The sequence below is a fragment of the Hemitrygon akajei genome, chromosome 2 (assembly GCF_048418815.1).
Source record: "Hemitrygon akajei chromosome 2, sHemAka1.3, whole genome shotgun sequence".
NCBI lineage: Eukaryota > Metazoa > Chordata > Chondrichthyes > Myliobatiformes > Dasyatidae > Hemitrygon > Hemitrygon akajei.
Window position 1 is genome coordinate 23,375,520 of NC_133125.1, and position 18,284 is coordinate 23,393,803.

General features: G+C 38.4%; 1 protein-coding gene and 1 long non-coding RNA gene across 2 annotated transcripts in view; one reads left to right on the top strand and one right to left on the bottom strand.

The window, feature by feature from the left end:
- Nucleotides 1-15,017, top strand: part of dcp2 (decapping mRNA 2) — a 35,995-nt gene extending 20,978 nt beyond the window's left edge. Inside the window, exons 8-11 of the mRNA XM_073068589.1 lie at nt 29-167; nt 2,976-3,083; nt 13,136-13,187; nt 13,308-15,017. Of these exons, the coding sequence (XP_072924690.1) occupies nt 29-167; nt 2,976-3,083; nt 13,136-13,187; nt 13,308-13,483 (475 nt within the window). The 3' untranslated portion in view covers nt 13,484-15,017. The remainder of the gene's footprint in view (nt 1-28; nt 168-2,975; nt 3,084-13,135; nt 13,188-13,307) is intronic.
- LOC140739921 (uncharacterized) overlaps nt 1-18,284 on the bottom strand; it is a 45,873-nt gene that overhangs the window by 18,333 nt on the left and 9,256 nt on the right. The gene's annotated exons all lie outside the window — the stretch shown is intronic.

The following is an 18,284-nucleotide window of genomic DNA, read 5'->3' on the forward strand; positions in this document are numbered from 1 at the left end:
AAAATCTATGTAAATTTATGTTTGCTAGATCAAGAGTTCGACAGAATCAGCAGTTAGTTGATAGATTTACAGGAGAACAATGGGCATGTTCAGTTAAACACAGACCACAGCAGAAGGCATTCAGTCAAACCAATCAGTGTGACCCTTTGGAGACAATGAAGAGTAAGGTAAGAGACTAATGTTAACTTTAGAGAATTTCTGGTAACATTAGTCCATGAGAAAAACAAAGCTTCTTAGTGATTATGTAGGAAAAAGCTGTAGTTTTACAGCCAGATAATCTTGGATAGTCTAATCTAGCATAATTCTTGCTCTCATGTCTTATGGTTTTGTATGTTATGGAGAGAAGGCAGGAGAATAGGATTAAGAGGGATAATAAAGATAATAAATCAGTCATGATGGATTGGTGGAGTAGACTCAGTGGGCTGAATGACCTAATTTTGCTTCTATGTCTTAAGGTCTTATCATGGATTCTTGTAATCACTGTCAGCTATTCTTGTAAATAGGTTTTTTTTCCCCCAAATGAATACTTGATGCATCTAGATAGGATGCTTTCTATTCTGCTTCTTTAAAAATGAGTGAGTGTTAATTGGGGATGTGCTCAATTTCCTTAGCCTTCAGAGTAAGTAAAGGAACTGGAGTGTACTTTCTTGGCCAGAGTGAAAACACAGTAGGACCAAGACAAATAGTTTACTCTTGGGAACTTGAAGCTCCCAACCTTCTCCATCTCAGCATCATTGATACAGAGAGGGTTGTGTAAAGGCACAGAGAATAATTACTTCTTTCTCATTAAGAGCATTTGAAATTCAGAGCACTAAAATGCAAATACTTTAATGATCAAAGGATTATATGTCAAATGGTGAACAATGATGACAACTGAAGCAGCTTTCAAAAATATTGCCATGATACCATCCATTGAAGTTCATTATCATTTTTATGTGCTAATTATGAGTGTAGAAACAATGCCAAATGGGAAAAGGCCCTAATGGTTTACCAGACTGTCCCATATAATTGTAATATCTTGTACTTCACAATACATGCATGTTCCACTCCACGTGATCTACTGAGTACGATTTAAAGACATGGATCAACTTGGGAAATCCCTGTACTACTTAAGGTAGCCAAAATTTATCAGGGTCCAAGTAGTATTTGTAATTCTCTGCATAATTCACCTTCTATACAATGTCTCTGCAGTTAGAGATTCAGCTCTCAAGTATTGACATTTACCTTGTTTGTTCCAAAGATACACTGATATCTAAGAAAAGAACCACTTCCTCACATCTTGGCCTTTTGTTGCCTATTCACTTGAAACAAACTGTCCATTCAAACAGCACTTAAATCTGGTTTCCTCTTATAAACTATAATCGAATCACCCCTTGTATTATGCTTTTCCAAAGTGTAATACTCCAGAATCTCAGGTCCAATTTATTACCTGTGATATATTGAATACGTCTTTTCCTAAACCCTAATAATACCACCATCATCAAAATTTACCCGATTTGTTGTTTTTGTCAGGTCAAATAGTATGATCAATTGCACTATGCATCCCACCCCTTTTATTTCCTCCAATTAGTACTTCAACTTATTTTTCATGAATCCTCTTGAAGCAAAAAGTCAGATCTCATTCTTCCTTCTTTAGTGTTTTTTCATTTGTATTCATCGTTAAATCTTGACAATGTGCAAAGTGTTATATATTATTAAATAACATCATTTGCTGGTTATAAGTTCATTTTCTTTATATATCAGATACTCCCGGAGCACATGGGCATCATCCTCTGTCTTGACTGTGGCCGAAATCTTTGTGTTAACTGAAAGTTTGCCTCCATTTGTAACATGGATATGATTAGAAAAGAGTAATTGCAATAATAACAAACACAAGAAAATCTGCAGAAGCTGGAAATCCAAAGCAACACACACAAATGCTGGAGGAACTTAGCAAGCCAGGCAGCATCTATACGAAAGAGAAAACAGTCAACTTTTTGGGCTGAGACCTTTCATCAGGACTACAAAGGAAGCAGGGAGGGAGTTAGAATAAGAAGGTTGATGTAGAGGAAGGAAAGCTTTTTTTGTTTTTGAAGAAGGTGAATGTCTCATTAGTTCTGGAATGAAAAACCTCATCCTGAGACCAGAAGGGAATGGCATTTTTACAAGTGAGAGGGTGGGAAGAGGTGTAGTCCAGATTGCTGTGAGAGTCAGTGGGTTTATGAAAAAAAATCAGTCGATAGACTGTCTCCAGAGATGGAGACAGAGAGATCTCCCCACCTTCTTAATCTGACTTCTTCTCCCCCCCCCCCCCCCCACTTCCTTTCCAGTGCCGATGAAGGGCCTCAGCTCGAAACGTGAACTGTTTATTCTTTTCCGTAGATGCTGCCTGGTCTGCTGAGTTCCTCCAGCATTTTGTGTGAATTGTCATAACAATGATTCCCATGGTTCATCACTGGTGATCAGTGATCAAACCAATCAGTGACCAATATCCTTAAACTACTTCCCACCACAGCTTCCATCTTAATATTCATCTCTCGGGGGAGGAGGGGCTTAGCTGTTTGCTGATGTTGTTCAAATTAGCCTATTGTTATTAACCTGCTTATATCTTCAAAAAATGAAGACTAGTTAACTAGCTTTCAGTTGCAGGAACCATTGCGAAATGCAGTTGGCTCCAGAAGTATTATATTTGAAACAATTTCACAGTAATTGTACAACCTCAGTAATGATTCTTGGTTATATGGCATTTATTGCTAAACCATTTTCCAGTATCTGATTTTTCCCAAAAGCAGGATATCCTTTCAACTTAATAAGAACAGCTATGTCATTAACCATACCATGAAATTTTACCTATTGAGTCTTTAAATTTGACAATTATTTGAAGCACACACTAAGTATCTCTGAGAAGTGTAAATTCTGTTTTAATACCCTATAAACGAGGAAGCAAGTGATTTTATTTATATATTTTATATAAATTTTCTTAATTTTTATATTAGTCACATAATATCAGAGGTAATGGCAGGAAGCAGCACCAAGACACTCCAAACCAGAAAAAGAAGTCCAATGGAATAAACAATCAGCAGGCCAAACAATATCAAATATTGGTGAGTTTTTTTTTGCTATATATCAAGTGAAATGTAAATACAAACCCCATTTCCAGAAAAGTTGGGATATTTTCCAAAATGCAATAAAACAAAAATCTGTGATATGTTAATTCACGTGAACCTTTATTTAACTGACAAAAGTACAAAGAAAAGATTTTCAATAGTTTTACTGACCAACTTAATTGTATTTTGTAAATATACATAAATTTAGAATTTGATGGCTGCAACACACTCAACAAAAGTTGGGACAGAGGCATGTTTACCATTGTGTTACATTCCCTTTCCTTTTAATCACACTTTTTAATCGTTTTGAACTGAGGATACTAATTGTAGTAGATTTGCAATTGGAAATGTTGTCCATTCTTGCTTGATATAAGACTTAAGCTGCTCAACAGTCCGTGGTCTCCGTTGTCTGATTCTCCTCTTCATGATGCGCCATACATTTTCAATAGTAGATAGATCTGGACTGGCAGCTGACATAAGCATGGACGTCCCGGGAAGAGACGTTGCCTTGATGGCAACATATGTCTCTCTAAAATCCTAATATACACCTCAGAGTTAATGGTACCTTCACATATATGCAACTCACCCATGCCGTGGGCACTGATGCACCCCCATACCATCACAGATGCTGGCTTTTGCACCTTTCGCTGATAATAATCAGGATGGTCCTTTTCATCTTTGGCACGGAGAACTTGACGCTCGTTTTTTCCAAAAACTAGCTGAAATGTGGACTCATCTGACCACAGCACACGGTTCCACAGTCTTTCGGTCCATCTGAGATGAGATCGGGCCCAGAGAACTCGCCGGCATTTCTGCATAGAATTGATGTATGGCTTCCTCCTTGTGTAATACAGTTTCAAGTTGCATTTCTGGATGTAGCGACAGACTGTGTTAAGTGACAATGGTTTTCCGAAGTACTCCCGAGCCCAGGTGGCTATAATTGTCACAGTAGCATGACGGTTTCTTAGGCAGTGCCGCCTGAGGGCTCGAAGATCACGCGCATTCAACAGTGGTTTCCGACCTTGCCCTTTACGCACTGAGATGTCTCTGAATTCTCTGAATCTTTTCACAATATTATGTACTGTAGATGTTGAAAGACCTAAATTCTCTGCAATTTTGGGTTGGGAAATGTTCCTTTTGAACTGACTAACAAATATCTCACGAATTTTGGCACAAAGGGATGAGCCACAACCCATCCTTGCTTGCAAAGACTGAGCCTTTGATGGATGCTACTTTTATACCCAGTCATGATACCTCACCTGCTACCAATTAGCCTGCTTAATGTGGAGTCTTCCAAACCAGTGTTACTTGAATATTCTGTGCACTTTTCAATCTTATTTTAACTCTGTTCCAACTTTTGTTAAGTGTGTTGCAGCCATCAAATTCTAAATTAGTGTATATTGACAAAATACAATTAACTTGGACAGTAAAACGATTGAAAATCTTTTCTTTGTACTTTTGTCAGTTAAATAAAGGTTCACGTGAATTAACATATCATAGATTTTCGTTTTTATTGCATTTTGGAAAATATCCCAACTTTTCTGGAAATGGGGTTTGTAATTGTGGAAGAAATTTATTCCATTTGTTTTTGAACATAAAGGTATTTATTCTTAAGAAACTCAGGGGAATAACTTTATTAATGACACTCATTTTGGGTCACTTCTAGTAAATTGGTAGAATACTGCAAAGCATTTTAAAAAATAGTTCTTGAATGTGCTATTTTGGTTTGTATACCGAATTGTTAATATTGTTTATTCTTCATTAAAAGTCCTGATTCTGACTCTTTGACCTGAAACATTAATTCTGTTTACTCTTTCCACTGATCTTGCTTGATCTGTTGAGTGCAACATATATTTCTGTTATATCAGCATCTGCAGCTCTTTAAATTTTTCATTTCATTTGTTGATAGAGCATTCTGCAAATGCAAAGACTGTAGGCAATTTGTCTCATAGATAGCTAAGATTTAGTTTCTGATATGGCAGGACATTTCTTGCAGCATACCAGTTGTTGATGTGGAAGACAAATTTGGCAGACGGATTGGTACCTACATTGGTGTATGCTTACAGGTTATTTTTTTCAGACAGATACTGTTAGTTATTGTCTAATATCCAAAACTAGTAGTTAAATGTTAATGCAATTCATTCCCAAATGTTGGAATGTTGCTTAGGTCATTCTGTGAGTGAGCCCTGACTGCTTCGTTTTTTGAAAAGCTCATGAATGAAACCAAATGCAAAAAAAAAACCTCACTGGTACTGTTGATTTTTAAAATGAAAGCCAAATAATTAAAAACATTGTTTGCTGCTTGTCCATACTGTTTTTATCTGCTGCCCTCTACCACCACCACCACCCTCCTACTCTCAGCTATTCTGTTCTGTTCTTCTTTTGGCTTTGTCTTAAAAAAGTAGACTGACCCACTATAAGTCTGCCAAATGCAGTTAAGGTAATTATTGCAACAAAAGAGATCCTGGCAGAATGCCTGATACAACTTGTAGGTGGAAAATGAAGATTTATTTGTTCCAAGATGTCCAAAGTAAAACTATCTCTGAACTAAACCCAGTGCAGGCCATTGAAGTGTGGAAACTTTCTGCAACTGCCCTTTTGGCACCATGATTGAAGAAGATTTGAAGCAAATGGGAGCCCAGTAGATTGGAAAGTTATATTACATGTTTTCTATTTGCCAAAGGTGAGACTTGATGTTCAGTGATTAAATTAAAAGGAAATGCAACTACTTACAAGAGTGGGAAGAGTGGCAAGTTCTTAGGAAAGAAAATATCCTGGAAGAGGCAGTTTCTTATGATAAAGTGTAATTGTGCTCGTTTCTCAGAAAAGAAAATATCAAAGTAAAAGTTTAGATAACAAGGTTTCAGAGGAAGCCACCTTCTTGGGATGGTGAAGGTTGTAACAATAGTTTTCTTCCAGAGTTATGTTAGAAGAGAATCTTGTGTGAGTTGGGTTCATGGGGTGGGGGAATCAACGCCTACACTAAGAGGGCATTCGTAATTTTAATGATCAAAAACTTGCTGCTGTCAGCCCACAAGCCTGGTTCTAAATATTAACTGGATTGTCATTTTCAATTTTTTCTTAAACAGACCAATTAATACCTATCTAATCATTCAGTTGCAACTGGAGGGTTTGTAGATATGGAAATTAATTAACATTACCATTCCACAAGAGGACAGGATCACCACTCCCTGATGAGTTAAATCCACTGGAAGAGTTTGCACTGAGAGCAATGAAATAAAATGAGGAGTAAAGCATCAGTGTTGATACAAGGGAGGGGAAAGAAACCAGCGAATGTACAGGTTATGGAAGTCCAGAAACCCTAAAGTGTCAGGATATGGAAAGGATTTTTTTTGAAGTACTGATCTCATTTGCTTCCTCTTGTACTGGACAATGTCATTTGCAACAGAAACATTCTAACACTTTGATGTTTGAAGGAATTACCATCATCAAACTGCTTAATTTAATTTTCCTGGAGTTTACTGTTGATGAGAAGCGATATTTGTCAGAGGCGTAAGCAGTGAGGGCAGCCCCCAGCTAAAAGAACTTGTCAGAGCCTTGATACCCTGCAACAAGCAATATTTTCTTTATGACTCCCTAATTGCCCCAACTCTAAATATTAACTCACTTCATTACTGTTATAAAACATCGAAAACCTACAGCATGTTACAGGCCCTTTGACCCACAATGCTGTGCCAAACATGAACTTACTTTAGAAATTACCTAGGGTTACACATAGCCCTCTATTTTTCTAAGTTCCATGTACTTATCCAGGAGTCTCTTAAGACCCTGTCGTATCTGCCTCCAATACCATTGCCGGCAGCCCATTCCACGCACTCACCACTCTGCATTTTCTTAAAAAAAAACTTACTCCTGACATCTTCTCTCTACCTACTTCCAAGCACCTCAAAACTGTACCCTCTCTTGTTAGCCATTTCAGCCCTGGGAAAAAGCTTCTGACAATCAACGCCTCTCATCATCTTATACGCCTCTTATCAGGTCGCCTCTCATCCTTCGCCGCTCCAAGGAGAAAAGGCTGAGTTCACTCAACCTATTCTCATAAGACATGCTCCCCAATCCAGGCAACATCCTTGTAAATCTCCTCTGCACCCTTTCTATGGTTTCCACATCCTTCCTGTAGTGAGGTGACCAGAACTGAGCACAGTACTCTAAGTGAGGTCTGATCAGGGTCCTATATAGCTGTAGCATCACCTCTCAGCTCTTAAACAATCCCATGGTTGATGAAGGCCAATGCATCGTATGCCTTCTTAACCAGAGTCAACCTGCGCAGCTGCTTTTGAGTGTCCTATGGACTTGGACCCCAAGATCCCTCTAATCCTCCACACTGCCGAGAGTCTTACCATTAAAACTATATTCTGCCTTTGTTTTTGACTTACCAAAATGAACCACCTCTCACGTATCTGGTTTGAACTCCATCGGCCACTTCTCTGCCCAGTTTTGCATCCTGTCGATCGATGTCCCACTGTAACCTTTGACAGCGCTCCACACTATCCACAACACCCCCAAACTTTGTGTCATCAGCTAATTTACTAACCAATCCCTCCACTTCCTCATCCAGGTCATTTATAAAAATCACATAGAGTAGGGGTGCCAGAACAGATCCCTGAGGCACATCACTGGTCACTGACCTCCGTGCAGAATATGACCCTTCTACAACCACTCTTTGTCTTCTGTGGGCAAACCAATTCTGGATCCACAAAGCAAGGTCCCCTTGGATCCCATGCCTCCTTACTTTCTCAATAAGCCTTGCATGGGGTACCCTATCAAATGCCTTGCTGAAATCCATATACGCTACATCTACTGTTCTACCTTCAGCAATGTGTTTAGTCACATCCTCAGAAAATTCAAACTGTCTTTGACAAAACCATGCTGATTATTCCTAATCATATTATGCCTCTCCAAATGTTCATAAATCCCGCTTCTCAGGATCTCTTCCATCAACTTACCAACTACTGAAGTAAGATTCACTGGTCTATAATTTTCTGGGCTATCTCTACTCCCTTTCTTGAATAAGGGAACAACGTCTGCAACTCTCCAATCCTCCGGAACCTCTCCTATCCCCATTGATGATGCAAAGATCATTGCCAGAGGCTAAGCAATCTCCTCCCTTGCCTCCCACAGTAGCCTGGGGTACATCTCGTCCGGTCCCGGAGACTTTTTCAACTTGATGCTTTCCAAAAGCTCTTGCACATCCTCTTTCTTAATGTCTATATGCTCAAGCTTTTCAATCCGCTTAAGTCATCCCTACAATCGCAAAGGTCCTTTTCCATAGTGAATACTGAAACAAAGTATTCATTAAGTACTTCAGCTATCTCCTCTGGTTCCATACACACTTTTCCACTGTCACACTTGATTGGTCCTATTCTCTCACATCTTATCCTCTTGCTCTTCACGTACTTGTAAAATGCCTTGGGGTTTTCCTTAATCCTGCTCGCCAAGGCCTTCTCATGGCTCTCCTAATTTCATTCTTGAGCTCCTTCCTGCAAGTTTATAGTTTAGCCTTGGCATGTAATATCTGCAAAACACACAGCAGCAACTTGGCAAGGCTGCTTTAGATGACAGTTTGTAAATCATGACATCTACCACCATGAAGGTCAAAGTGAGCTCACTATGTAAATACCATGACCTGCAAGTTCCTCTCCAAGCCATCCACAACTGCAGAGCTGCTCAGTGTAGTTAAAATGATAGCATCATGACTTCTATCAGCTGGAGAAACTAGGGCAAAAAAGAGGGAGCACCACCAGGGTGGAAGTTACCCTCCAAGCCACACGCTAACTTGATTTGTGAATGTATTGCTGTTTCTTCACTGCTGCTGGGTCAGAATCATGGAGCTCCTTCCCTAATAGCATTGTGGATATATTCACACCTGAAAGTCTGCAGTGGTTGAAGATGGCAGCTCACCACCACTTTCTATAGGGCAATTAGAGATGTTTGTGCTGCCCTGTCTGTGGCTGCTACATTTATTCAGATATCTGATGTTTAAAACAAAAAAAAAGTACACTTATCTTCTGTTTGAGTCCCTTAATGTTACTGTGGAATTAAGTTGCACAAATGACAATCTTATTTATCTAATCTATTTGAGATTCAGCATGGAGTAGGCCACACAGCAACCCCATGTTTATCCCTAGCCTAATCACAGGACAATGTACTATAACCAATTAACCTACTGACCAGTATGTCTTTTGGACTGTGGGAGGAAACCGGAGCAGCCAAAGGAAACCCATGTGGTCACAGGGAGAATGAGTTGAACTCGGGTCACTGGTGCTGTAAAGCACTGTGCTATTTTAATAGTCCGTGAGCCAGGATCCCAAATTTGGGCCACCAGTACCATCTGGGGGGAATAATTCTTACTGTGATTTTTTTGGCAAGGTATACACCCCTAGTGCTAGAAAATATATGACAGCATTGCAGCGGTGGTAGCTTCCTCAAATCATTCTTAGACCATGTGAACGACATGGCCAGTGACTTGAACCAACAGAAGTTGAACAATCTGCTGCAAAGTCCACTCTGTGCTGAGCTGATAACCCTGTGGACAGAATTTCTGGAACACCTCCATCACAACAATGGAGATCTATCCGCATTCTGGATATCATGCATTGACATGTATGATGTACATTGACACTCGTGAGGTGGACTGGGAGAGTCATTTTCGCTTTGAGGCAATCAATGAACTTGTCAGGAGTTGCACCTCCATGTTATAAGAACATGGTGCTTTGCCTATGATAAGATGAATTATGCCAGGTACCTGTCCCCTTACTTCGCTCAGATAATGAACCTCCCAGAGAAGAATCCTTCTGTGTATGAGGCCTTCAAGATGGGCCAATTCTCAGTGCAGCTGTCAATTAACAACCCTTTTGGGCAGATCCCTGTGGACCAGGCTATTGAAGCCACAGTGAACAAAGACACACAGACTCCGGGAGGGACATCACGGTTCAGCCTGAATGCTGGAGCTATCAAGCGTTACTACATTACAGCTGAGCACTGCAGTGCATTCCTGGGACAGTTAAGGGAGATGGTGCAAGGCAACAAATCAGAACTTCGTCATGCAGAGCTACAGCGGCCAAGAATCCAGAAAAATGAGGAAGCAGTTTCAGCAGTGGTTAGCCCCATACATGAATGGGTCAACCCATTTGCAGAGAAGTGGGACCTTATTAGCATCTCTACGGCAAAGGCAGCCCCCAAGGACATTGCCTCTGACCTGATGAAGGCATATGAGATTGGTGAGTAATGCTATGCAACCTTCAAGGATGAGAGACTAGAGGAAGACTCACCAGCAAAGAAATTCAATGACCCAATGAAAACCAACAAGCTGAAAACATTCAGTTATATGTGTAAGAAGAGAGAAGTGAAATCAAATGGGAGGGCGATCATCTTGAAAGCAGACAAGTCTTTGTTTGGATGCATCATAGTGATGTCACAAGGGTGCAGTCTATGTATGGAGGATATCCTTTCTCATCCCCATTGCCCTGGGCCCTGTCCACACCAGAAGGATTGCTGAGAAAGACAAATAAAGCTACTTTAGCCACAATCATGCAGAAAAATGTAGCAGTAGAAGAGCAACTCCCAGGAAATTCTGCTACAGTGGTTGATGGAATGAACTTGGTCCAAAGAGTGAAAGGTGATCAAGTTACTTTCAGAGATGTTGCCACAACAATTTTGGGTATGGCTCTGAGAGAAGGCAGTCAGGGTAGCAGAATAGATGTTGTGTTTGACACATACAAGGAGAACTCTATCAAGAATAGTGAAAGACAGTGAGGAGGTGTCAGCTCTTCAGTGTCAACAAGAAGAAGCAGATGGCTGCCTACTTCTCCATGCTGCCCATGCCACAAGAGAGGGATACCAATCTAGTGATCTGTTCAGAAGTCACAGATGTCTTTAGCATTTTGTGACAAGATTGAGGCCCCATTGTTCCAGAAGTGTGGCACTACATAGGCTTGTAGACATCAGGAGGGTTGCTGCCACTGTTGGCATAAGAGGTCTGTTGAGCTCTCATCGGGTTGCACGCATATACAGGATGTGACATTGTAAGTGCTTTTGCAGGCAAAGGGAAGACAAGTGCCCTAAAACTTCTGACCAGCAACAGGGAAACTCAGGACACTTTCTTAGAGTTGGGTCAGGAATGGGACCTCTCCCCAGAATTGCTGGACAAACTGGAGGCATTTACATGTCTCCTGTATGCCCCAAAAGCCTCGACCATCAAGGTCAATGAGCTCAGGTATCACATTTTCTGTGCCAAAAAAGGTGAAATGGAAAGTCATCAACTCCCACCATGCAAGGACTGCTTAACAAAACATGCACTGCGAGCCAACTACCAAGCTGGTATATGGAGAAGATGTTTGGAGAAGAACCCACGTGCCAAGCCCTGTTGGCAGAGGATGGAAGATGGAGAGAGAAGAGGAAGCTGAACAGTTGGTGGTGCACTGGATGTAAGGCCAGCCAGCACCTGATGCTGTCCTGGATCTATTGGCCTGTAACTGTCCACAAAAATGTTCACTCCCAGGATGTATGTGTGTTGCAAATGGCCTCAGGGGTACTGACATGTGTAGTCTGGCAGACTGTGAGAACCAGGCATCCACCTTAGAGTGTGTGGAAAGTTCAGATGAAGATGTGGAAGACTTGGAAAATTATTATGATTATTAATAGGTTATGGAAGTATGGAAAACAAAGTATGGAAAGCAGTCTTTGATTAAGTATATTCATTTTGCAACCAAATGGGGCCTAGGTTACGGCCGTGTCGGTACCTCACATTTGAATTATTGTACTGTAATTCTAAATGCTATGACAAAACCTTAAAATTGTTTTGATTTGATACAACAATATGGAAAATATCAGGACATTGATGAAACTCCAGAAGTCTCTCCAAATGAGTTTTTTTTTAACCTTTTGGTGGGTGGGGTAACATTTTCGCTGTACTGATGTTAATATGGAATATATACAAAAAGTGATTACTTATTTGAATTCCTGAATAAATTCTCTACAAATCCATGTACCGGTAATTATATGTGTCCTAGGGTTTTTATTAACTTTTCCAAATAAACAACACACAAATATTTTTCAAAAAATGAAATGTTTCACTGTACTGAAATTGGGCACTGTACTGCGAGTGCCACCAATGACATAGTTTCAATGTAGAATTTTATAACAACATTTGATGAAAAGTGCTTGAACTCAGCTATCATTGTGACAAATTTCAATGTTGAAGGTTCACTGATGACAAAATAACACTAGGTTGAACATATATATGTTGTACTGTGGCGACCCACTTTCTGCGCAGGCGAACTGGCTCACAAATAGCCAGCGCGCGGGGAGAGACTTTGGTAATGCATCTCTGATGTCATTTCCGCCGGGAGAGGGCGGGCGCTAGGGATTGAAATACCAGCACCGCAAAGTTTGAATAAACTAGTCTCGAAGCGACTTACCGACTGCGTGTCGTTACTTCAGCGCTGTGTGTAGCACATCGCTACAGTACTTTATATTGGCCACTTTTCAGAAATGCTTATTTTAGGGTAGTGTTATAAAATGAATGATGGCACACATAAAGCTACCACTGGTGCAATGCTATCACATATTTTCTAACTCTAGAGATGTATACCTTACCAAAAATCACTGATTTATTCTCCTCCAATTGTACTGACCAACCCTACTGGCTCATGGACTACAACCCATTGCAAGCTACATTTGTATGGCAATCCATACAATGAAGATTTTAAAAAGAATACAAGTTAAACATGTAGCCTAAGTACCAACTTAAGATAAATATATTCTTTGACTTCGCAATTGTTTAAATAAAACTCAACAATCGTGTTCCAGATTTTCTGTTCTGACTGCAAAAGAAGACCACTCAATAATGGTTTACATTGATTTATTTAGGCATTTAACCTTTTTTTGCTTTGTATTCCTGGAGCAGGCAAGCCACTTGTATTCCTGCCCCAATCAACTACTTCCTTGTATTACATTTTAAAGCATCTTTTGCAAAATATCTTAATGACCATCTGCTTCTTTCAACTTCTTTCAAAAATCTTTTTCAGAAATCTGATAAAAAACTTCAGCCAAGACGACTGCAGGACAATTTTGGAATGGGTAAGATTGTGTAATTCTTTTGCAGTATTACAAATATGTACTACTAGATGTAGAACTTGAATTTGAAATATTTCATATTGTAAATGTTTAATCAGTTTTAATCTTTAATTTCCTACTTAGGTGCAGTTTGTGAACTTTGCAGCTCAGATCAGCTCATGGAATATTCTGGGACATGCAGATCTGGCTCTGATCTCTCTGATTCCTGCAATGGGCACTCTGATTTTAACTTTTCATCAAATGCCTTTCTCAGCTTCAAGTTTGATCGAGATGCAATAATGAAGTGCTTTGACTTATGACTGAATGTTGGTCTTTGTGAAAGGATTAGAAGATTGGATGGAACATGGGTACAAGATCATTGAAGACTGGCTTTCATGCTTGGTGTGAAAGGGCCCTAAGGATTTTAGAGATTTTTAAAAAATATAAATTAACATATTGTCATGTTTAAAACGATTTAATGTTTTTACACTATTACCTTTTCAGTATTTGGAATTGGCCATAAATTTTCTCAGGTGGTTCTTTCAACAGTTCGGAACAGGAGAACGTATATTTAACTAGTCTTTCCTTTGTTCACATTCCTGCCCTATATTCTACCATGCTCTTTCCTTTCTCTTTCCATTTGGACTACTCTTCAATTGAAAGCACTGACGGATATCTGTTTGTTTTTCAAGTGGAGATTTTGAAAGACAGGATCGTTGTGGATAATTTTATTTATGCAGTTTAATGAGTTTCAGTTTTGGTGATATTCACACTTGGTCCAGATACTGGGTATTAGTTTTGTTCCCAGATGTACCTTTGTATAATTTCTATTGCCCTAGTCGGCAAACAGAATCATCTTTACATAGTGTTCAACAGTTTCCATTTTAAAGACTGTTCACTCCAGTTGTTCCCAGATCCAGTAGCATTGACAGATTTCTCAATTTATTCTGCAGCTTTTGGTGTTGTTTTAAGAATATTCCTCTTTTTTTTTTCATACATTAATACCACAGAAATTAGTGATGAGAATGAGACACTCACTACTGATTTTAAAATAGACCAAGAGATGAGAATGTAGCCTTTTCCTCTCTATCACTCAAAGGTCAATTGAGTAGTGAATTAAAACCTACAATTTGGAAAATATTATAAGAGGTAACTTGATTTATTAAAACCCATTGATTCAAGTGGCTATTGTTAATTTTTTTTTAAAGAAAACCATCTGTCTAGGTGTGTTTGTAAGAATATTGAAATACCTTGGTGATGTAAACTGATAATTTATGGCCAAAATTTCATCAGCCTTGATAACTAATAGGCAAGAATTTACCACAATAGTTAGCTATTCAATGTGGAAATAAGCTTAGTGAGATGAAGAACATACTTCTGAGAAATTATTTCAAGTTTTTCTAGTCAGTTCACCTATTTTATGGAGATAAAACATGCAATTGTGACTGTTGTCCTATTGCAGGAAAAAAAATCTTGAGCAGCATAACATCATGATTTTAATGACATCAGTTGTACACTGCAAAACTAGTATTTGTCATATAGTTTAATATAAAGTACTTTAATATTTCAAGTTTTAAGATTACTCAATTTGTCATACAAGTAATCTGTATGACATAGAAAGCATAGTAATCAAATAAATTATGATGGTACTCTGGTACAATATGTATCCTTTATTAGTATTTTATAATTTTTTTATTCTGTGAACACAGGATTTTAAAACTTCGATAGTATTATTGTAATAATGTATACATTTGTTTATTCCATTTTCATTCTGTGGGAGAATTTTGACAATAGATGTAGATTTTAGAATTGAGATTTTTAGCTTTAAAAAAATAAAACCTATTTACATACGAATAGGTTCCTTGGGTTGGAATTTATTTTAAAACTGACTATGTGTATTACATTCTGATAGTGTTTAGTGCTATTAATAATTATGGATGCCACTTGCACCCTGTGCTGATTTTCTCTTTCATTTGCATAGGGCAAAAGGCAAAATTTGCTGTGAATTTGTGTGGTTGAGTCTTTTATAATTTCTGTCTAGGATGGTGGTGAATATTTGTGGCTCTGGTTGAGGTGTTTGATGTTGCAGTGTCCACCAAGCTTGGCAGTTAGCTTGTGTATGTTTCATCACAAGTTGAGGTGGCATCCTCAGTGCGCAGTTCTTGGTGTTTCTCTCTGGGAGTGCTCGTGTTTATGTAGGCCTCTGTTCATTTGTCTCTGTCCTGATTGGATACCCTTTCAGTTGACCTTTAAATTCTATTGTCTTGCTTTTCTTTGGCTCTTTGGGGTTTGTATATGGCATCTATTTCGATATGTTTGTTTACGGAATTATCAGAAGAGAACTACACTTATAAAAATTATTGTGTCTGCTTCATGTTTGCTAAGCGAGAACCTCCACAGTGTCCCAGTTAAAGTGGTGTCCTTTTTGGTCTTTATGTACCAAGATCAGTGATGGTGGATCTTGTCTCCATACTGCCACTTTGTGTTCCCATAAACGAGTTGAGAGTTTATATCCTGTGTAGCCATCATAGTACTTGTTGCAGTTTCCACAGGTGATCATGTACACCACTTTGTCACACAACTAATTTAAGGGAATACAAACTGGTGGTATAGTTTTGTATACACAATCTGCTGTCGCTGATCTTGGTACACGAAGACTGAAAAAAACACTACTTTAACTAGGGACACCGCAGAGGTTCTGATGCAAGCAAATACAAAGCAGGCACGAGAATTTTTAGAAGTGTGATTCTTTTCTGATAACTCCATAAACAAACATATCGAAATAGATGTCATCCACAGGCTCTTAAGAATTGTGAACCAATGGTCAACTGAAGAGGTAGCCAATCAGGACCAAGACAAGCGAATGGAGGCCTATAAAAGTGTGAGACTCCCAGAGAGAAACACCCAACAACTGCGCACTGAGAATGTCACCTTGACTGGTGATGAAATGTCTACAAGCTAGTTGTCAAGTTTGGTGAACACTGCAACATCAAATGTAATTTTTGATTAAACAATTGAAAATAATTTAATATCTGAACTATTTGCTAGTCATACAGTTGTAGATTCTTAGAAATTAATGATACATTTTCAAAAGTATAGTGTGCCTCTTGTCTCTTACACCAAGAAGAACCATTTTAAGTTTTAAACCTTCCTTGTAAATTTAATATGGATTAACTTGACAATGGGGCATGGCCAGTTTGGTGATTAAAAACTGTATCTATTGTGACTCTGATACACTCTTGAAACTCTAATAATCTAGTATCTAAAAATCCCAATGAATGAACATCCAGCTTGCTCTTTGTATACAAAGCTCTTGTTATCCACTGAAATTTGGAAACTATAGTTGGGAGCACTAGGAATCCAAAGGGAAGATCAGATTGTAGGCTCAGCTGGGGGTTGAAGCTGGAGCTCGGATTAAGAGTAGTGGCCAAGTGCTAGGCTGCTAGTGGGACTTGGTCTGGGGACCTACAAGGTGAAACTCACCAGGTTGTTTCCTACTCCCTTTAAACTCAGTAAATTCACTGGAAAAGTTCATGTTTCCTTAAAAAATGTGTGAATAACATCTAACAATGTTATAATACCAAAATACAGAGGATGCCAGATTATTGGAATCGAATCTTAAAATATTGCAGAAATCATAAAAACTTGATTGGCTTAATGTTCTGCATTTTGTTATATTGGTTTCACTGATCTTGACAAATAGCATTGGGAAGCAAGCAGAGGGCCAGTCTAAGTTAGGGTAGGGTGTAAATATACAACCAAACCACTCTAACTTGTAGGTTCAATAAATGTGGTATCAGGAAGCCATAGGAAAACCTGATTATTGAATTATTGATTTGTTTTACACTTCAGAAAGATTTTGAAGTAAATGTCCTTCATACATCTGAAAAACTAGAAATGTGATGGGAAGGACTGAATTTCAATGTTGGAAATGTTTCCTTAAAGTGCTAACTATTTAGAAAATGAGAGAAGATGCTGATATTAAGAGAAATTATGTTACCTTTTTGTGATGGGTATGATTAGCAGTGGAACAGATTTATAATGTAGATATTTTCAACATATGATGTGTGATATAATTAACATGGATCCTTGACAGACGTGTAGTAATACTTTTTGAATGATTTAGTTAATTTCTAGTACTATGTTTGTTTATTACCTTGTTGCAACTATGAGTAAAGCTAAAATCACATAATTGACAAACAGTAACATTGGGTTTTACAGAAAGTGTAAAGTTGTTGTGACACCCTGGTGTGTTGAAAATATTCTTTGTATAATGAGATAATTTGGACGATTTTAGAAATTCTGCTCTGCAGTTTGTACCATTATATTTGTTCCTGGTGTTGTTTATGGTGGCAATTAAAATGTAAATCTAACACTGAAATGCAAATGAAATATATTGCTCCAAGCCCCACGTGATGTGGATAAGTAATCTGACCACCTAATTGGACGACCTCATTGCTTTTAAGGATTTGCTGCATCACCCAGTCTCTGAAATTGACCATTTCTGATACATCTCATTTCTCTCACATTTGTATTGGACTGGGCAGAAATTACAACAAACAAAATATTGGAAGACTAAAGCCTTCATTTTTATTCCCTGTTAAAACTCTATTCCCTAATCACTTCCTAAGATTCAGCAGATTTGTGTGAGCATAGAACAATTGAGCTATATCTGATGTCTAACTAACAAACCAAACATCAGTTTTAATGTGACACTTTGTGTGAAACAGTTTTTCATCTATCGTGGAGCCATTTCCAGTGAAAATGATAGGGGGTCATAGCTTTCCCCCATTTTGTGAAGAAAATGTATGCTAGTTTTTATTTAATTTGTTATGATAGAGTACTTTCAGTTTTAGTCACTTGTAGAGAATCCTTTTAAATATAAAGCAATTATTTTGTAGGTAATTTTGCTAAAATATTAGCTAAGAAGGACAGTTTGATATCTAATTGTCTTCATTAATGGTCAAAAGGCAAATACTATCCTAATTAAAGAGCAACTTTTTATAGGTCTTAATATTAAATGTGTAACATTTTATAAGGCTATTAAAATGCAAATATGCAGTAAAGTGTCTACTGGAAATTTACTTCTGTAAACTAACATGTTCATTAAGCATTTGTACA